Here is a 17,520-nt window from a genome sequence, read left to right as displayed (position 1 = left end):
GTTATTGGAGGTGACAGGCCAACTACGGGTAGGTGCCAATTGCAACGCTTTATTTTGGCTGCCGTCTCAAGAGGAAAACTGGCAGCTGGAAGGGCAGGGAGGCATATCCTGGAGAAGACGAAGAATTTAGCCAGACTTTCAACAGCCTCTTTGACTCTGGGTGGCTGAGAAAACAGAGCAGTGTTTTCTGTGCGCTCTGACAAAATACCCTTTAATGGGTCACACTGAGTTGCAGCTTGTACCAGTGCACTGACCCAACCCAGTGCGGGATACCAGGTTTTGCTTCTGAAGATACACTAGTGGGGGTTGTGCATCAGCGTAGTTTGGTTGCTTCTGCTTTTTCTGCCAAGTGAAGTGAGTAAGGTAAATAACTTCCCTTTAGTCTCTAGGTTTAAGCTAGCATTGACCAAGCAAGCACAAGAGGCAAATTATCTTTCAGTCTAAAAAAGAAACAAACTGAAAATGAAACTTCTACAGACTGAGGGATAGATTAGTGGTTTCTAGCCCAGATGAATGACACCCAGGGAGGAAAAAAAAAAAATCATTATACACCTTACTTCTGAGGAAATAATGCATCTCATCTCAAAGGAACCACCCTTAAATGACCGAAGCTGATCATTCAAGGAGCTAAAACATAGCAGTATGTGTTCTAGGAACGTTACCCAAAGCCCAAGAAAACTTTTGTTGTTGTTGCTTGTTTGTTTTCCTCTTTTTGCCAAGTTCTGGTTCAGCTCACAGAATTGCAGACTGCTTTATGCCTTTACATCCCCTTCATCATGAGACCATCTGTGGCCAGCACTTAGGTTGCACTAAAGCCTGCAGCAGTGGTTGGGGCGAAGGGAGGAAGGATGGAGGTGGTTCCTTTTCCTTCACAGGGATCATAAAAGTAAGACTATTGGAAGTTGCCTGTAAATGTATGGAGACGACTACAGCTACAATGCAAGATGCAGACCTATCTTTTCAGCTCCAGACACTTAAAAAAGACCATTTTCTCCTAGTTGTTAACACGCTGCTACACCAGGGTGACAGCACTGAAAGCAAGATCAAGGTACAGCCACATTTTGATAGAAAGACTAAGAAACCTAGGGAAAGTCCCTTTTTAAAAAGCAATTAACATTGAGTATTCCAGTTTCTTAAATGGATGCTTTAAAGCCAATTGGTTTTATTTCTCGCTTCTTTGTAATGTGGAGGGACGGAGAATATGAGATCAAGACAGCTACAACAGTAGGCTCACTGTGTGAGACAGAAGCAGGAACAGGCCAAGCACCAGCAGTCTTCACACACCTGCTCTCCCCTATATTTACCCATAGTTACACATTAATATGCAACACAATTCAGAACCACCAGTTCTCTTTCAAACACAGAGAACAAAAGCATTAGCTTCTAAGTTATACCTAAACAGAGAACACTGGCATACCTTTTTACTTGGTCCAAGGCCATTAGCCTACAAGTGTCTTACAGGTCTTTCTCTAACAATCTCTTCACTGCCCTATTCCTTACTATTTCTCCCCATACACCTCCGCAGAGACGTAGGCTGAAGGAACTCCTTCCCCCACCCTCCCCTTACACTCTGCAATAACCGAGGTAAAGAAGCACAATACCTTCTTCTCCCTTGTTCAAGAGGTTTTAATAAGGACTCATTTTTCAACCTCTCACACTTTACAACATTTAAATGTACACCAAGCTCAGATAAAAAATAAAGCTTTCTTACAAAGTACAATTTTTTTTCCAGTGAATTGTTTGACGGTGTGTTTTTTTTTTCCTTTCTTTTTGTGCAGTAAAAATAGCTGCTACATAAATCCCTCCTGATCTCTGAAAAGGAGGCACAGTTATTCCAAAAATAGAATTCATATCTTAATCATACAGGATAAACTGCAGGAAGAAGAGACAAGTCAACTGAAAAAATAAGGCTCGTATATAAATTTGTTTTGCTTTCTTTTTTTTTAAAAGGACATGCATAGAAGTTGAAAAAACATATGCCATTTATAAAGGAAAAACAAAAAGTTATTCGGATCCATATTAGTATTTTCATTTTCAGTTAAAGAAGAAACCACAAATAGGCCCTTAATGTCCCGGAATATAATATTAGTTTCTTGTAAAAATGCCAAAACGCACAAAGATTTGCCAGCTTCGGTCTTAACAAAACACTGAGCCAGCTTCCCACTGCGCCCACCCCCCCCAATGCCATGTCATCAGCATACCATATGCATGCATACTCAGTACTTATGTTGTCTCTGAGGCCAATTAAATATTTGCAGAAGGTTGTATACCCTACACAAACATGAAATAGCCATTCAATAGGTTTACATTCGTCCCATTTAAAAAAAAAAAAAAACAACAAAACACATACAATTAGTTTAATTTACACTATACAGTATCTGTTAAATAGGAACATTACGGAGCTTCAAAAAGAATCACAGAATATATATACAAAACTGAATATTGAAATGGTATGATTTTCCTTCCTTTCTCATGAGGGGTTTTTCCTTTTTTAAAAGAGTTGCTACATCTGGTTTAGGACACAGAGCGTTGATGTACCTATGCAGCACATTTCTGGAGTAATAACAATAATAATAATAAAAAACATGCTTGAGAACAAAACATTAATATCAATCCTTCTTACTGCTCCTTTAAAATAAATTAGTTTTTCTTAAATAAATTGCATGATAGAAGATGGAAGCAAGGATGACGGCGTGTTAAAAAAAGAATCTGAGCAATTGTTCTGCTCCATCACCGGTTTCCTCATCCAACCTTTGGTTTTAAAGCCAACCCATCATTACATGGCAGTGTAAGTAGCCAAAACATTGTATACGGCAGAATAGGTGGTCAAAATGCTTAACCCTAAAGCATTTCTGTGTCATGGTGACACAGCTGTGATCTGTATCAACTTCCATGCTGCTCAAGTACCTGACACAGCAACATCTGAAGCCACTGATGAAATAAGGCCACTTCCTTCCAACTTTCCCTGGTTACAAAATCAGTCAAGGTCCTTATTTCATCACAGTTGCACCCATCCGAACCGTCAGAAGAACTGACTGCAGAAGGCTCCTGGTCACAGTCCCAACAAGCGCTCCTCGCTGGTGCAGCACCAGGTGGTCAGGTTCAGTCCTCAGTGTCAGGCTGCACCCCCAGCATAGCATGCAGCTCCTCTGCTGTGTACCCCAGCAAGTTCTGCAGGTCGCACACAAAGCGATAAACATAGCGCTTCCCCGAGGTCTTGTGGATGATGTTCTTGTCGTAATAGTAGCGCAGCCCTCGGCTGAGTTTCTCATAGTTCATTTTTGGCTTGTTTTTCCTCCTTCCCCACCTCCGTGCCACCTGCCAGTGCAAAAAGAAAGCAAGTGTAAAGGGTCTGTTCAAGTCACACTTTTCTGGTCAGCAGCTGATAAAGGCAGCTATTAAAACCCTTTTTGAACAAAACTTGCTTAGGTGTCCTAAACTTGGATAACACAGGACTGGTGGCTCAAACCCCAAGACAAGCATGAATTGCGGCTCATTGACAGCAAGCAGGACAAAGTGGTGGTAGCAAATGACAGCAAAAATGCTTCCCTGCAGACAACGGGCCCAAGTGTCTTTACGAGGAACAAGCTTAAGTGAAATACAGTCACCTCTCTCAAACAGGACACAATTAAAGATTTTATTTGCTATTGAGCAGCAAGGGACAGCTTTTTAAATGGAAGCTTAATTCTAAGAAGTTCCTTGCAGTTCATGATTCCTCTTCCCTTCTTGAAAGGAAGAGGATTCAGTAGACTTTAAATCATGTCTCTTAATATAGTAACCTTCCTACTGGTAGCAGCAATCAGGAAATGAAGGCATGGTCTCCTCATTTTTCACGACTGAAGCCATCAGTTCCCAGCAAGTTTAAAAAGCAGCACTAACATATTTGCTGTTTACTAGAAGAGCTGTAATACCGTGAGTGCCTTTTCCCTGGGAATTCATGCAATCCCAGACGTTGCTGATTCAACCGTATTCAGTAAGCTAGCCTACAGTATTGCTTAGCCTGTCAAAACATCTAACTTTGTATGCTTTAAGTTTCAAGCTATGCAATGTGTTCTCATTACTATAAGCAAATGCTGATATCCCAGGGGAGGGGGAGCATCCCACAGCAGTCCTGAACACACTGTAAAGTATTTGCAGATGAAGAGACTTCAGCAAGTGTCTGATCTCACAAATGCTTTATAGTCAAGAGGAGGCCCACAGATAGCAGATGAGACCCTCAATCTTTTTGTACAGCACAATTAAACACATACCTCATCTGGGTCAGCAAGTTTGAATTCCCATCCATCTCCAGTCCAACTAATAAAGGACTGGCAGGACTTGTCAGTCAGTAACTCCAACAGGAATTGCCATAGTTGTATAGGTCCACTGCCTGTTAAGAGAGCAGGGGTGGGGAGGAGCCATAATCAATACTTCTGCAAGCTCATATCACAATCAATATATGCAACCATATTCAGATCACAAGGTCAATCTGGTCATTACTCTGATTTCTGTTGTCATTTTTAAATAGAAGGGGGAGAAAAAAAAAAAAGCTTTACTGTAAGATTTTTCCTCTCCAAGTCTGTTCCTACATAGGTTAAAATTACAATTTTTCATGGAAACACTGGATCTGATGCAAGCTATGTCTTCCATAGTTTGTAATTAGATTCCTCATCCCTCCCTTCCACCTCCCTTGGCTTGGCAGACTTTCTAGAGGAAAATCTGATCTCAGCAAGGACTACGAGAACAAGGTCCTAATAGGCAAGCCAACATCTGCAGGAACTCAGAACTGGGCAAGGCTTTGTCCAAGCTTTCCTTTTTTCACAATAATCAGAAAGTGTATTTGATGTTTACAGTGTTCTAACATACCTGTGTTTTCTTGCTTTAGACAGACGGTCACATAAGACTTCCCCTACATACACTTACAATTGAAAATCTTCAAAAGTAGTGGACTTTGACCACAGTATAAAACATACTTTACAACTACACAATTTTACCAGCACAGTTATGCATTACATATTCTTGTTACATGAGTAGTGACCATTTTGCTTCACTACTTACCAGTAAAGCCAGCTAGAATCGCTGCTGGTATAACTGGTTTCCCTTGCTCTACAGGATCGCTTCGATCTTGAATATAGTCTTTGAAAGACATCGTAGGTTTGCTCATGCACAAGGACTGGCTACAGTCATCTTCAAAACTCTCATAGGATGGCACACGCTGTAAATCCACCAGCGATGACTGGCTGTTCCAAGACTGCAGCATTGAATCTGAGCTTTCATAGCTTTCTGCACCACTTTCACTAGATTCATGTTCTCTAAGTTTACCTTCATAAGAAAAGGAAAAAAAAAAAAGGAAAATGTTTCTTCTCTTTACAAGCTTGCATATATAAATGATGCAAGGGTGAAAAAGACAAAGAATATGGCCTTAAATCCATTATTGTCACACAGACAGTAACTCACCAGAATTATCTATTAGCAAGTTCAGATTACTTCTTGTGAAATCTTGATTTACTGCACAGTAGTTCACGCTAACTGCATCTACTTGGGTTTTAGGGAACAATGAAAAGTCTTGTTCGGGATTAAGGAGATTTGGTCCTGTAGAAGTCTGGCAGATGTCATTCAGGAGATTGGGTTTGGGATAACTGAGGGCTTTAGTGTATCCAGGCATCTGCATACCATAGGGGGTTTGATCCACATTAACAGCTGAAAGAAATAAAAATATATATATGTGAAAGAATGAATTAAGTGTTTTTCTCCTCGAACACCTCAAGAACCCCACAACAGCTGTGCCACTAAGTAATCTTCCTCTTTAGAAATCTGACAGAGAAACACTGGATGCTATGGGTCTCCTAGAAAGGCTACTGACATCAGTGATGAGACTCCCATGTACTGGGCTCCAAGTCAGACTCTGTTAATCTCCATCTGTATCTTCACACCACAAACATGTATATTGTTTGTTCTTGAAAGACACTGCATGGCTGCAGAAAAAGCTGGAGAAACTTAAGTGGTTTTGAGGCAGGCCCTCATCATTAAGTGATGCAATAAGGCTAATCTAGAGATCAAACTGTGGTTCAGTAAAATACGGCACCAAAAGCACAATCTGAAGGATCTAGCACTTGGTCTCCATAGTTATGCCATACACTGTCAAAAGCTCTGTTACGCTTCCACAGCCCTCAGAAAAGCTAAACATAGCTCCTGCTGCTGCTTTTTGGCTGTTTGCTAGAGGTGGGAGTGGTCACTCTGCTCCACAGATGTAGGCTTTGGCAGTCCAAGAGGAAATTTGTTGGTTTCCCCCCCCCAGTACCCTTTAGTCTTCAAAAGATTTCTGGTATGAGTTAGATGACAAACAATACTAGGAAAAAGAACTGCAGCAATTGAAGTGCTCTCCTGATGCACAGTAACTATTCTGGTGCCTTTTTTCAAAAAGGATCTGTGACATTCTTAGAATAAACCTACAATATCTGAAGCGTCCAATTTCTTAAGATACTTACTTAAGGAGTTATTATTGACCCAGTGAGGAACTGAGGTGAGATGAGAGCTCTCCACATATTGGTCCTGTGTTTTTTCTTGGCTGTCTGAGAGGTGGGAAAAAAAAAAAGAAAAGAAAGCTTGGTTTTTACAGTTCTAAAGATCTGACATGTATAAGAAAGGTTTCTGACTCAAGCATCTTAGGGTCATCGTTTACATAAGCTTTACTAATGTACTACATCAAACTCTTTCAGAGGCAAAAAATACCCCTAAAATACCCCCAAAATCCCACAGAAACACAGAAAGAAACCCCATAGCTTCCAGCACAAAATACATACGTACATACATCTCCATATGAATGGTATTTTGACATTGAAATAACTGCAATTTAAAGGTCTTAACATTTGCATCTACAGAGTGTTACGCTCCAAAAGCAAGGGAGAACATGGGTGAACACTGATGATGTTGCTGAAACTCTATATGCAGCAAGCCTGGATGCCTTCTAAAGCATCCTCTACATCTCTTCCCTGAATAACCTCAGAACACTATCTAAAAGGAATAAAACCAAATACCTGTAACCACGTCAACAAGTTTTGCCCAACTTTTGATTGGCCACATGTATTTTTAATAAATGAGCCTTAATCTCATTATTGCAATTACTAATGCAAATAAAACATGAATGCAAGAGGTACTTTGCCTGAACACAGAATGACTTCAGCAGATACCTGCACTTGCACTTTGCTTATGATGGATACAGTACTACTTTTGATAATGCCTTTATTAATTACACTTTACATTTCATCTTGACTTCTGATACGTAACAAAAATTCTTCACAGTGAAATTAGCTTTTGAAAGAGTCCTATTTCTGCTCCTGTCAGAAAAGCCTTAGCTTTTACTGGCTCCATAGATACCTTTTATCATCTGCTCCAGGTGTTCCCACAGAATGTCACCCACATAGTCAGGTGCAAGTTCCAGGAAGCGTTCCTTGCCCAAGTTGCAGAGGTCTTGGCCACTCATAAGAAACTGATGGATGTTCACATTTGCTAAGCTAAATTCATTGGTAGCCCATGAAAGCCACTGGCAAACTTGCTGTTCAGTCCACAGCCAGGGATCTGAAAGAGAGAAAGCATCCAGCATTTAGAGAGAAATCCTAACGTTTGTCAGCTCCTGAAATAGTCTTGATTAGGAAGCAGTGAATGAAAGAAACTTTTAACCCAATTACTTCTGAAGCTTAAGCTTCAGAATGAATGTATTCTTGAACTTAAAGCAGTTCTCTATTTTCTTTCTGCATTCACTTTTAATCAGATGTCCTCAGCCTCGTCAACTCTCTTACGCTGCCAAAATATGAGCTGTCCATGCACCCATTTTTAATACCAGCAAGTTTACTCCTTCCAAGTCAAGCTGTGCCAGATTCACATAGGATCCATTCTTGTATTCCCTACTGACATCATTCTTTCTCTTTTGAAAGAACCGCTATTCAGTGTCCTCCTTAGCATCAAAAAAAGAGCTTATAAATAGAAAACACTTACTATTTGGTATACCCAGCCGACACTGTTCCTTTGTGAAACCACTGAAAGTATCTTTCAGGGCTTGACTCATCACAGCCTTACTGCACGGGGTTAATAGAGGCAATTCACAGTTGTTGGACTCTACAAGAAAGAATAGAGGGAGGAGGGGAAAAGGAGATGCATTAGCTTTTAGGCCAGTCAAAGAAGCAGCAGGCTTTTGCTACACAATTTGAAGAATAAAAAAAGGCTGCTAGAAACCAGGCATTTTAGAACTAACAAGGTAGATCCATTTTCAAATCATCTAGTCTCTTTTAATATATTTTCAACACTAAAATCCACGTAGTTCTGTGTTGATGATGATGAGGTTGCTAAATTAAAGCTTTGCCGCTGTCCATCACATAGATCATTACTGATTCTTCATAGTGGCACAACATGCCCTTGTTGTAGTGAACTTTTACTGTATTTTTGCTTTAAAGGAAGTATGAGACTGCTTATTCTTATTTTCTCATCTATAATTTGACCTCAGACTTCTTTATTATAACTCCAGGCAGTCTTAATTTAGTCTGAGAGCTACGTAACTGATAATAGGGTTATGAAGAACTAGATTGCACTATTCAACAATGTGGTCCAGTGGACTATTTCCAACCTTCCCATGCATCCCTCAAATCACTTCAACCAAACAGTTGTGACTGGTCACAAGCCGTCACTCAGTGCCTAAAATAATACAATGAAATCCAAAAACAGCATCAGCCATAAATTACTAATCCACATAATTGATTTTTAGGTTTGTAAATGGATTATATTCAAGCTGGATTTGAAATGAAAAAGGATTATTACTATGGGTAGAACCACAGAATGGTCTGGGTTGAAAAGGACCTCAAAGTTCATCTCGTTTCAACCCCCTGCTGTGTGCAGGGTCGCCAACCACCAGACCAGGCTGCCCAGATTTATTTTATGGACAAATTCTGTTTCCACTCCATCTTATTGAAGAATTCGCATGGGAAGGTACCTCAGATTATTCTGAAAGAGCTCATACGATGATAAAAAAAGCCCCCAAACAACTGGACTGCTTAAGTTTCAGATTAAGAAAGCTTTCAATGATATTTTGTTTGTGATTGACACTGCTGCAATTGACAAGCATGGGGTAATTTAAGAACACTTTGGCCACCTCACTACTGCACCACTGAATACTTGGGAGCCTCTGAAAACCAGCACACAGGTAACACTTGAAAATTCTACTATGTGAGAACCACATAACAGTGACAAAGTATGTGAAGTCAGCCTTCAAGTCAGTTCATAAAGGTGTGTGACTCTTCTTGTTTTCCTAGGTCCTAACTAGGTCCAGGCTCTGTTTGATCCAGCAAGCAGAGCTCAGTGCCAGTCGTGTATTTTGCTTTCGTTTGTACCACACCCAAATATCAGTTAAGACCTGCTTTGCTGACCAGAGCAGGTGACTGATTAGAATTGCAGCAGAACAAAGGACTGGCAGTTTTTAGATGCTTTAAGGCTTATTTTTTTAATAAATCCATTTCCCAAGTAGGAGATAAAGGCAGCATCAGGCAGAATACTGACTTTTTTTTTGAGGGGGGAGTTAGAATAGGCTAGTCAGGGAGTTCAGGCAAGGACTTACACAGAACTGTAGTCAGGTACTGTCCTATACAGACACACATAAAAATATATGTAAACATCCTCTGTTTCTTAAGGTAAGGACTAAAACAAACTCCTAGGGAAAAGAGAAGTAGGAAAGGCAACAAGCATTTTGTGCTCTGGAATTTAATGCCAGAGGGTCAAAAAAGGAACTTGCTGAATATTTGCAATGTCTCAACTATAATTAAATTGTAAGTTTAAATACATTTTTTTTTGTTTGTTTTGTTTAAATTCAAATATTTTAAACTGCCTTGAACTAGATCTACTTTAATAACAGCTAAGGCCTCTTCTGTGGACTGTCTTAAGCTATTCAGTCCCAGGTCCCAGATAACAGCAACTACCAACAGAGCAACTCACACTGTTTAAATCAAATATGTACTCAGAAGTCCATGTAATAAAGCAAGGGTGTTTTTTTTTTTTGGCTTGTTTTCTTTAGGAAAATTATCCAGCACTTAAACCTCACAGATTCCTCTCTGACCTACGGATTGGATCAAGGGAGAGTTAAAAGTTACCATAAGATGTAGAATCAAATCCCGTCGGCACTTCCTGGAGTGTTTGATCTTCATTTAGCGATAAAAAATAGCCAGCAAACAGGGAGTTGGAGCTATCAAAGGTGTCAAATGCTGGTTGCCGCTGCAAAGCAACAGAAAAACAGAAACCTCAACGTTAGATTTTTTTCTAGAGCAGTGCTGCTAGGAAACCAAACTCAACCACTTCCTAGACTTTGAGATCATGCACAACCACTACCTCGAATCAACTAACCAGTACCTTTGAAATACGTTAACACAATTGCAACATGGTTGTTTTGTATTCCTCTTCTAGAAGCCAATGCTCACATCACGGCACTAAATGCATAGCATGTTCTGCAAGTCAAGTAAAGCCAAAGGAGGGTATTCTAAACTTTCCTGTGATGGATACTTTTAACAATTGAGAATGCATATATATCAATACACACACTCCCAGATATGCTTTGAAGAAATTTTAGCATTTCCTTAACCAATGAAATTCACTAATTCACTTGGGATTTTGACAGCAAAGGGAGGATAAATGATGGAGAAGTAATTGGTAAGCACGGCCTACAATAAGTTATTTTTTTCCCCTGAAAGTTACATATAAAGACAGAACTGTAGCCTAAGGCAAACCACTTCAAGCAATACAGCTTTAGAAGACTTTAGGACTTCCACATTTGCAAGTAACACAACTTGCCAGCCACTACATTCTGCAGTCTTCAAGCATTCAGTGAAATACTGCTAATTAAATTGTACAAAAAGGCATAAACAAGAGCATAATGGAAATAGTCCAGATAAATTCTACTCATATCATTATCTATATAACATATATATCTATATATGTATTTTAAAATCTTAAATTTCTTGCATACTTGACTCGTGCATCCTAGAAACACAGAGTACAACCACTAGAGCTCTCCAGCCACATAAGGGGAAGGGAGGAAAATGCTGAAGAGGAGAAAACTTTAAATACAACTTATGCAGCTTGTCCTTTAGTCATAAGGAAACAGTATCTATCATAGCCAAAGGCAAAAAGTAACAAAAAGTTGACCCTGAGATTTCAAAAGCATCTGAAGATAGAAAATCACTGAGAAAAGCCATAGCAAACACAGAAGCTATTGCAGCTCAGAGATGTGGAGACTACAGCATCTTGCAAACGCTTCTTCTTTCACATATGAAGTGGTATACCAGCTTGTACCAAAGCAGAAGACAAAGATGTTTTAGGGTCGTGTTCAGGTATGAGGCAAAAGCAACCTGAACCATGTTTCTGCAATTGCAAAGGTATTTCTGTGTATCCCCTAACTTTTCTTTTGGTGTCACTATAAGTCTTTGTCAAAGAAGAAACAGAAGCAAAGGCTGTGGAAGAGCACAGTACCATGCCTCTAGGGGTTAACCGGCTTCAGGAATCCCCACCGGGAGCCAGACGGTGGATACAAGTTCTATATGGTCAGTCCAAGTGTCCACCACAGGTAGTGGAAAGAGACAGTGCCAACCCATGGAAAAAAAAGCTTACAACCACACAAAACAAGCTGCTGGCACATTGGGCAACTGTTATTAAAGAATACTTGGTACGCTACGAGATAAAAGCACTGACTCATCACCAGTACCTAGAAGAAAGGGCAAGTTCTTTCAACATAATCTGGAAACTCCTGTATTTTGTGTAAATAGCTGACCCTTATCCTGAGTCACTGGAAAAAATGCTGTGGCATGTGAATGAGTAAAATCTATACCGTACTAGTTTCATATTTCAAAAAGGATTAATGTTTAAATAGGTTCTTGTTTTAATGGCAACCAAAGGGAAGGGGAAAAAAAACCAACAAAGCAATGTAGAAAAAAGCTCTGCTTGCCCTATCAGTCATGCAACCACGTTATAGGGCCTTTCAACATATGTTAGGACTAATTATCACTGAACAAAATTAAAAAATATATAAAAATGAAAACAGATACAGAGTAGTAGAATCTACATATTGATTTTGACTTAGTTATACCACAATTGAACACCTGCTTAAAAACAACTACTGTGTTCAGGAGCACACAGCTGTCAAGTTAGGGGAACTCTTTTGTACCCTACTGTTGCTTGGGCAGGAGAAAAAGTTAAGAGAGGCCATAAAGCACCAGGAGTCAGAATACTAATACTAATACTAAATGATTCTTCAAAACATAGACGTTGCTCAAAGTTAATCAGAACTGAAAGCATCTTCCTAATCCTTGTCTGGTTCACATTAATAAATGCTGTGTTAAAAAAATGACACTGGGATAAAAAGTAATTGGTGTGAATAAGGGGACAGAAACAATAAATGGAACCTTTGTAGTTTGCTTCTGGTTTCTCTTCAGTTTAAAAGTTCATTTCAAGACAAGGTAACAGAGGCACTTTATCTACCAATAAAAACCACACTGAATAACTAGACAGGGTATCTTAAAGGTACTGGACTTAGTTGCATGTAATAAGTGAATAACCTCCTTTGTTTCATTAAATACTTCTGAACAAATCAGACTTAACTAGTCACATTAGAACAGCACTTCACTACTTTCCTCAAAATAGACATATAAAGGTCAACCATGCTGCCAGCCCTGGGAACTTTATTAGGGAAAAGTTTGATGAGATCATTGGAGTTTAGAAGCTGCTCATTCATGAGAGCTCACCTTGAGCATTCCTCTGTACATACTGGAGACAGGAGCTACTTGGTCCATGTTTCTGATCGCAAATTCACTCATCTGAAAAACAAGAAAGGCCACATGAGATGCGCTGCTACTGAAAAAGCAAGGATGTTAAGAGGCATCTTCCTGCTTTAGCACAGACTGCAGAACAGCTCTGAGTGTGGTGAAGACAAAGCTGTTTCTGTTTCATCCCCCCCCCATATGTTGTTTGCATACCAATCATGTACAGTGAAATTCTCATCTTGCTTACACAGCTTTTCTCAGAAGGCTTCTCCCAGGAATCAGTACAGTTTTGTGAAATGAGCACACAAGAGGATGATTAACTTCTGGTTCCCTAAGTGAGTGCTTTCAGTACCTCATCCCATTATGTGGTCAAGAAAGCCTTCAGAAGTCCTTTGCCCATCAAGTACCGATTGTTTGCAGTTATTTTGTACCTTTCACCCATCATTTTAAACATGAAGCGTTGTCCACCTTCACTTATTATATTCATGCTTACACTCCACAATTCACTTTGGACTTTGCCTTTAAAGTACTGAAGAGAAGCAGCATTGCTCACTGTGGCACCTTCAGACTGGCATTTGCCTTGCTCACTCCTCACACGAATTACCCCTGAAAACAAGCTCCAAATACCAACAACCTGCTTCCTTCATTAGATACAGCATCTCTGACACGCATTATTTCGCCTATTTTATGAGCACCGGGTTAATACACTTAAACTTGAGCCTACTAAAGGTATACAAGTCAAAAAGAGTTCACGCAATAAAACACCCTTCTCAGAGCTGGGACCACCAACAGCACATTCATGCCGCTCAAATCAAGGCTATCAAGTTCCCTGTGCCACCAGAAGCAGGGTTGTGTGAGGGCTGTATAACATGTTCTCTTATATATGATTCAAGGAACACAGCGATAAGATCCTTATCCTATGAGAGATCAAATGCAATGAATAAAGCAGATTTTACTGCCATTGTTCAAGTTTATCACGATGCTGTAATTCGGGTGTCGGTAAATGATACCTTATCAGGCTAGACTGTGTCAAGTTGTCTCAACAATTTTCCTTCTACTTTGTCATTGCATTGTGCTGCGTTGTTTTGTTCCACAGAAACTGTCTGAAAACACGCACTCCTATTTAAACAAAGTAACTGAGGGTATTATTATTCCCACAAAACTGTGATTACTAAATACAAGCAATTTCTCTTAAGCCATTTCAATACACACACAAAAAAAGAAAATTAACATACCAACTTAAACATGGAAAAAGATGGCAAATTAGAGCTTAAACAACAACACAACAAACAAACCAAAACCACAAAACAAGTAGAGCTGCTAAGATGACAACACATTCAACATCTGTCCATCCAGCAGAAGAAAAATACCCAACAGCCACAGATCCCTTTCATCCTCCTATGTTTGCAATCACTTAAAAGTCAAGAGTCCTCAACCTGAGAGGCCCGTTTCAACTTCACAGTTATTAGATGTATGGCGCTTATCACTGAAACGACATAAATCAGCCCAATATAAAAGGAATAGTCCACTTATCCTTCGTTAATGTTACCCAAAAGTGCAATCTACGGAATGATGGGTTTTACCTCAAATAGCATGTGCAAATATTTGATCTAAATTACACATCTCATTGAGCACCAAAGAATTTCACACAGCGCGAGTCTCACTCAGCAAGCATCCTCATTTTTTTTTCCCCCATTAAATTCACCAGTTTAAACAACTGCTCATCCTTACATTCAACTTAGCTTTTTTTTTTTTCCCCTCTAAGCAAACAAAAACCAAACAACTACGTATATGGAATTTAATGGCTTTTGTCTTGCCTTTGAAACCTGGTCAGGTACATAGGAAAACTAGCTGCAAGCCTCAACAACGGGAAGGCATTCATGAGGACACTACACACACACTGTCAATAATCCTACATCCGATCCTCACAGCGACAGATACGATTTCTGACAATTTTAGGTGCTACCCAGGCCTTAACAAGACGCCCCTTTGGGACTTACCCATTGATTGCATCTCCCCCTCAGGAGATATTCAAGCCCCATCTGACCACTCTCCTGTGTGACCTGCTGTAGGGAACTCCAGAGGTCCCTTCCAAGCCCTACAATTCTGTGATTAGGAGGGCTAGGATTCTACTCTTCCTGATTTTTCTGTCTGTTTCCTCAGAAGCACTTTAGGTGCTGAGACAAAAGATCTCCAAGAAGCCCTCATTACCCGGCGTTGCTCATTAACCCGGCTCCTTGTATTTCTATGTCAGACTGCTCGTTCATCCTACGGCCTTCCCATCGGGTTTCTCACGAGGCACACAGCGCTCTACCAACAACACAAGGAAGATCTGTTTCACTCCGGTTTTCTGCCTCCCTCAGCACCACCAGCCCCAAACACCTGAGAAGACACCGCAACACCGAGAGGGCAGAGCGGCTCTAGCGATGCAGAGGGCTGCAGCTGGTTTTGAGTTGAGTTCAGAGGAGACACACGGGCACGGTGCGCCTGGGCCTGGCTCCCAGCTCCTCAGCAACGCCGATGACTGCTCCCTGCCAGCAGTAATTGGTTTAGCCGGCAGGACACCTTCCTCACCTCCCCCGCATAGCTGAGTGGGTGATCCAGAACAGGGTCAACAGGATCAGGCACTTATTAACTAATACTCCTGAATTCTGATCGACTCCTTTTCAGCGTGGACCAGGTGCGCGCCCACAAGCCGGCACGCCACGATCCCACGGCAAGTCCTGAATCCCGACAGACGGATTTCGCTCCCGGGGGCCCGGCGACAGAGAGCCGCTTCGCCTCCCCACGCACTCTCTGTCTCCCATCTAAAAGTAGTTGGGCACGGCGATGGCACAGCCCAGCCTTCGGGGTCCCTCCGCAGCCAGCCCGGAGCGCCCTCCGCCCCTTCCCCCGCCCCCCACCGCCAGGTCCCCTCCGCCGCCCGGGGGTGGGACGGGACGGCACGGGGTGAGCCACCCCGGCTCACCTGCTCCTCCACTTCGCAGCGGCACCGCGCAAGCACAGTTCCCCCAAAAAACGGATAAAAGAAAACGCCGCTGCCTCTCCGGGAGCCAAAATATCCTCGATGTGGCACAACCGGCCGACAACAACAGCGGCAGAGCCGGCTTGATCCCAGCGGAGAGTCCCGGAGGAGGAAGAAAGGGGCGGGCGGGAGGCGGGCGCCTGCGTGGGCGCTGCCGGCCGTGCCGCTGGCCGCTTCGTAAGGCCGTGCAGCACTCCGCCGTGCTATGCCGTGCTGTGCCGCGCCGCCCGGCCTGCCGGGCGCTTTCAGCGGGCAGGGGCGGGGGCAGCTGCGGGACCGCCCCCCGGAGGCCGGCCCCTGCGTGCGGCCTGCCTCGGCGCCGGCATAGGGCGGCGTGCGGCAGGGCGGGACTGGACTCGGCCCTGCGGGTGCCTAGCCGGGCCTGGTGAGGCTTCCTTGGGAATTGTGAAGCCCCGGCGTGTGTGTGTCTGTCTGCCTGTCAGACTGTCAGCACAAGAGTGAAGTTCCCACCGGGCAAAGGGAGGAGTGTTTGATTTAATGCTGTGTGCAGAGTGGGGCCTGCGGGATTCGCTCGGGAGCATGGGGAGAGGATACGATCTTTGGAGTCGTTCAGAAAGGCAGTTTTCTTCCCCTCGCTATACACGAGATCACAGAATCACAGAGTGGTTTGAGTTGGAGGGGACCTCAAAGCCCACCCAGCTGGTGGCTGCCCCCCACCAGCTCAGGCTGCCCAGGGCCCCATCCAACCTGGCCTTGAGCACCTCCAGGGATGGAGCACACAGCTTCTGTGGGCAGCGGTGCTGGTGCTTGGCAGATGTTTTGTATGCTTAATTAATACCTGTCCTCAGGAGGGCTAAGTTTAGGAGAATCAACCCATGAAATCCCAAGTATCTGTATGACTAGTGTATTTCATAATACACTGGGACACTTATTACTCAGCAGTTCTGTCATGTCGCCTGTTCTGTAGATGGGGACTTTTCAATGACAGGTAACACCCAAACACCACAGTCAGCCAAGCAGTTCCTCAGACCTCACATAAGCTTGGTAGCCCTGGGAGGGTCCCATGGAGCCCCGTGCAACCAACACACAGTGTGAGTGCCGCAGCGACTCCTCACTTCCACCTTCCACTTCTCCAGCTCTTCAGTGAGCATCAGGGGCCTAAGCTGCCTTTGCAAAGCTGTTCTTGGAGCTCACTGTTATACATCGCTTTATTTAAACTAGCTGCCATTTCAAATTATCTTGCCGCTGTATCTTTTCTTGTAACAGGAGCTGGATAATTGCTACTCACCATATTTCCAAAGACCCTCTGCGGGATGACTAAATGATGGTTATTTATACCAGTAAGAACCTGTAGTATCTTTGACTGGTGGAGGTGCAGCTGACAGGTCCACCTCCTTCTCTGCTCTCCATCTACTTCTAGCCTCAGCAAAGGTCAGACCTCAACACTTGGCTTTCTAGTACTTCTCCCAAACCCTTCAGCATGCCTTTTCCTCTCCCTTTAGGACTGCGGCTGGTATTCATTCCTTATGGCTAAATGTCACCAGGTAAATACTGACAGCACACACTGAGATTGAAAAAAAAGTCTTGATTATACCAGTAACATTTCTCACTTTGTGAGAGTTCTTATCAAATAAGGCAACATCTGTTATAATCTCAAGGGAAACCATTAAAAACTTTGTGTCGGCTGGATAGCAATTTTAATTATAACACTGACAAAAACAATTGTGCCACCCTTTATACAGGGGAAACATCTGTCGAAAAGAT

General features: G+C 42.3%; 1 protein-coding gene across 1 annotated transcript; it reads right to left on the bottom strand.

The window, feature by feature from the left end:
- Nucleotides 1-1,609: 1,609 nt before the first annotated feature.
- On the bottom strand, nt 1,610-16,050 carry ETS2 (ETS proto-oncogene 2, transcription factor). The gene is made up of 10 exons (XM_072361419.1): nt 15,739-16,050; nt 12,753-12,824; nt 10,113-10,233; nt 7,975-8,094; nt 7,357-7,557; nt 6,468-6,551; nt 5,437-5,679; nt 5,038-5,301; nt 4,251-4,369; nt 1,610-3,318 (listed from the first exon to the last, which is right to left on the bottom strand). The coding sequence occupies exons 2-10, from the start codon at nt 12,822-12,824 to the stop codon at nt 3,103-3,105; spliced, it is 1,440 nt and encodes a 479-aa protein (XP_072217520.1). The 5' UTR covers nt 15,739-16,050; the 3' UTR covers nt 1,610-3,102.
- Nucleotides 16,051-17,520: the final 1,470 nt, after the last annotated feature.

This window comes from Excalfactoria chinensis, chromosome 1 (genome assembly GCF_039878825.1).
Source record: "Excalfactoria chinensis isolate bCotChi1 chromosome 1, bCotChi1.hap2, whole genome shotgun sequence".
In the NCBI taxonomy this organism is placed as follows: domain Eukaryota; kingdom Metazoa; phylum Chordata; class Aves; order Galliformes; family Phasianidae; genus Excalfactoria; species Excalfactoria chinensis.
The sequence above is the reverse complement of the archived record's forward strand: the minus strand, read 5'-3'. Positions and strand labels throughout refer to the sequence as shown.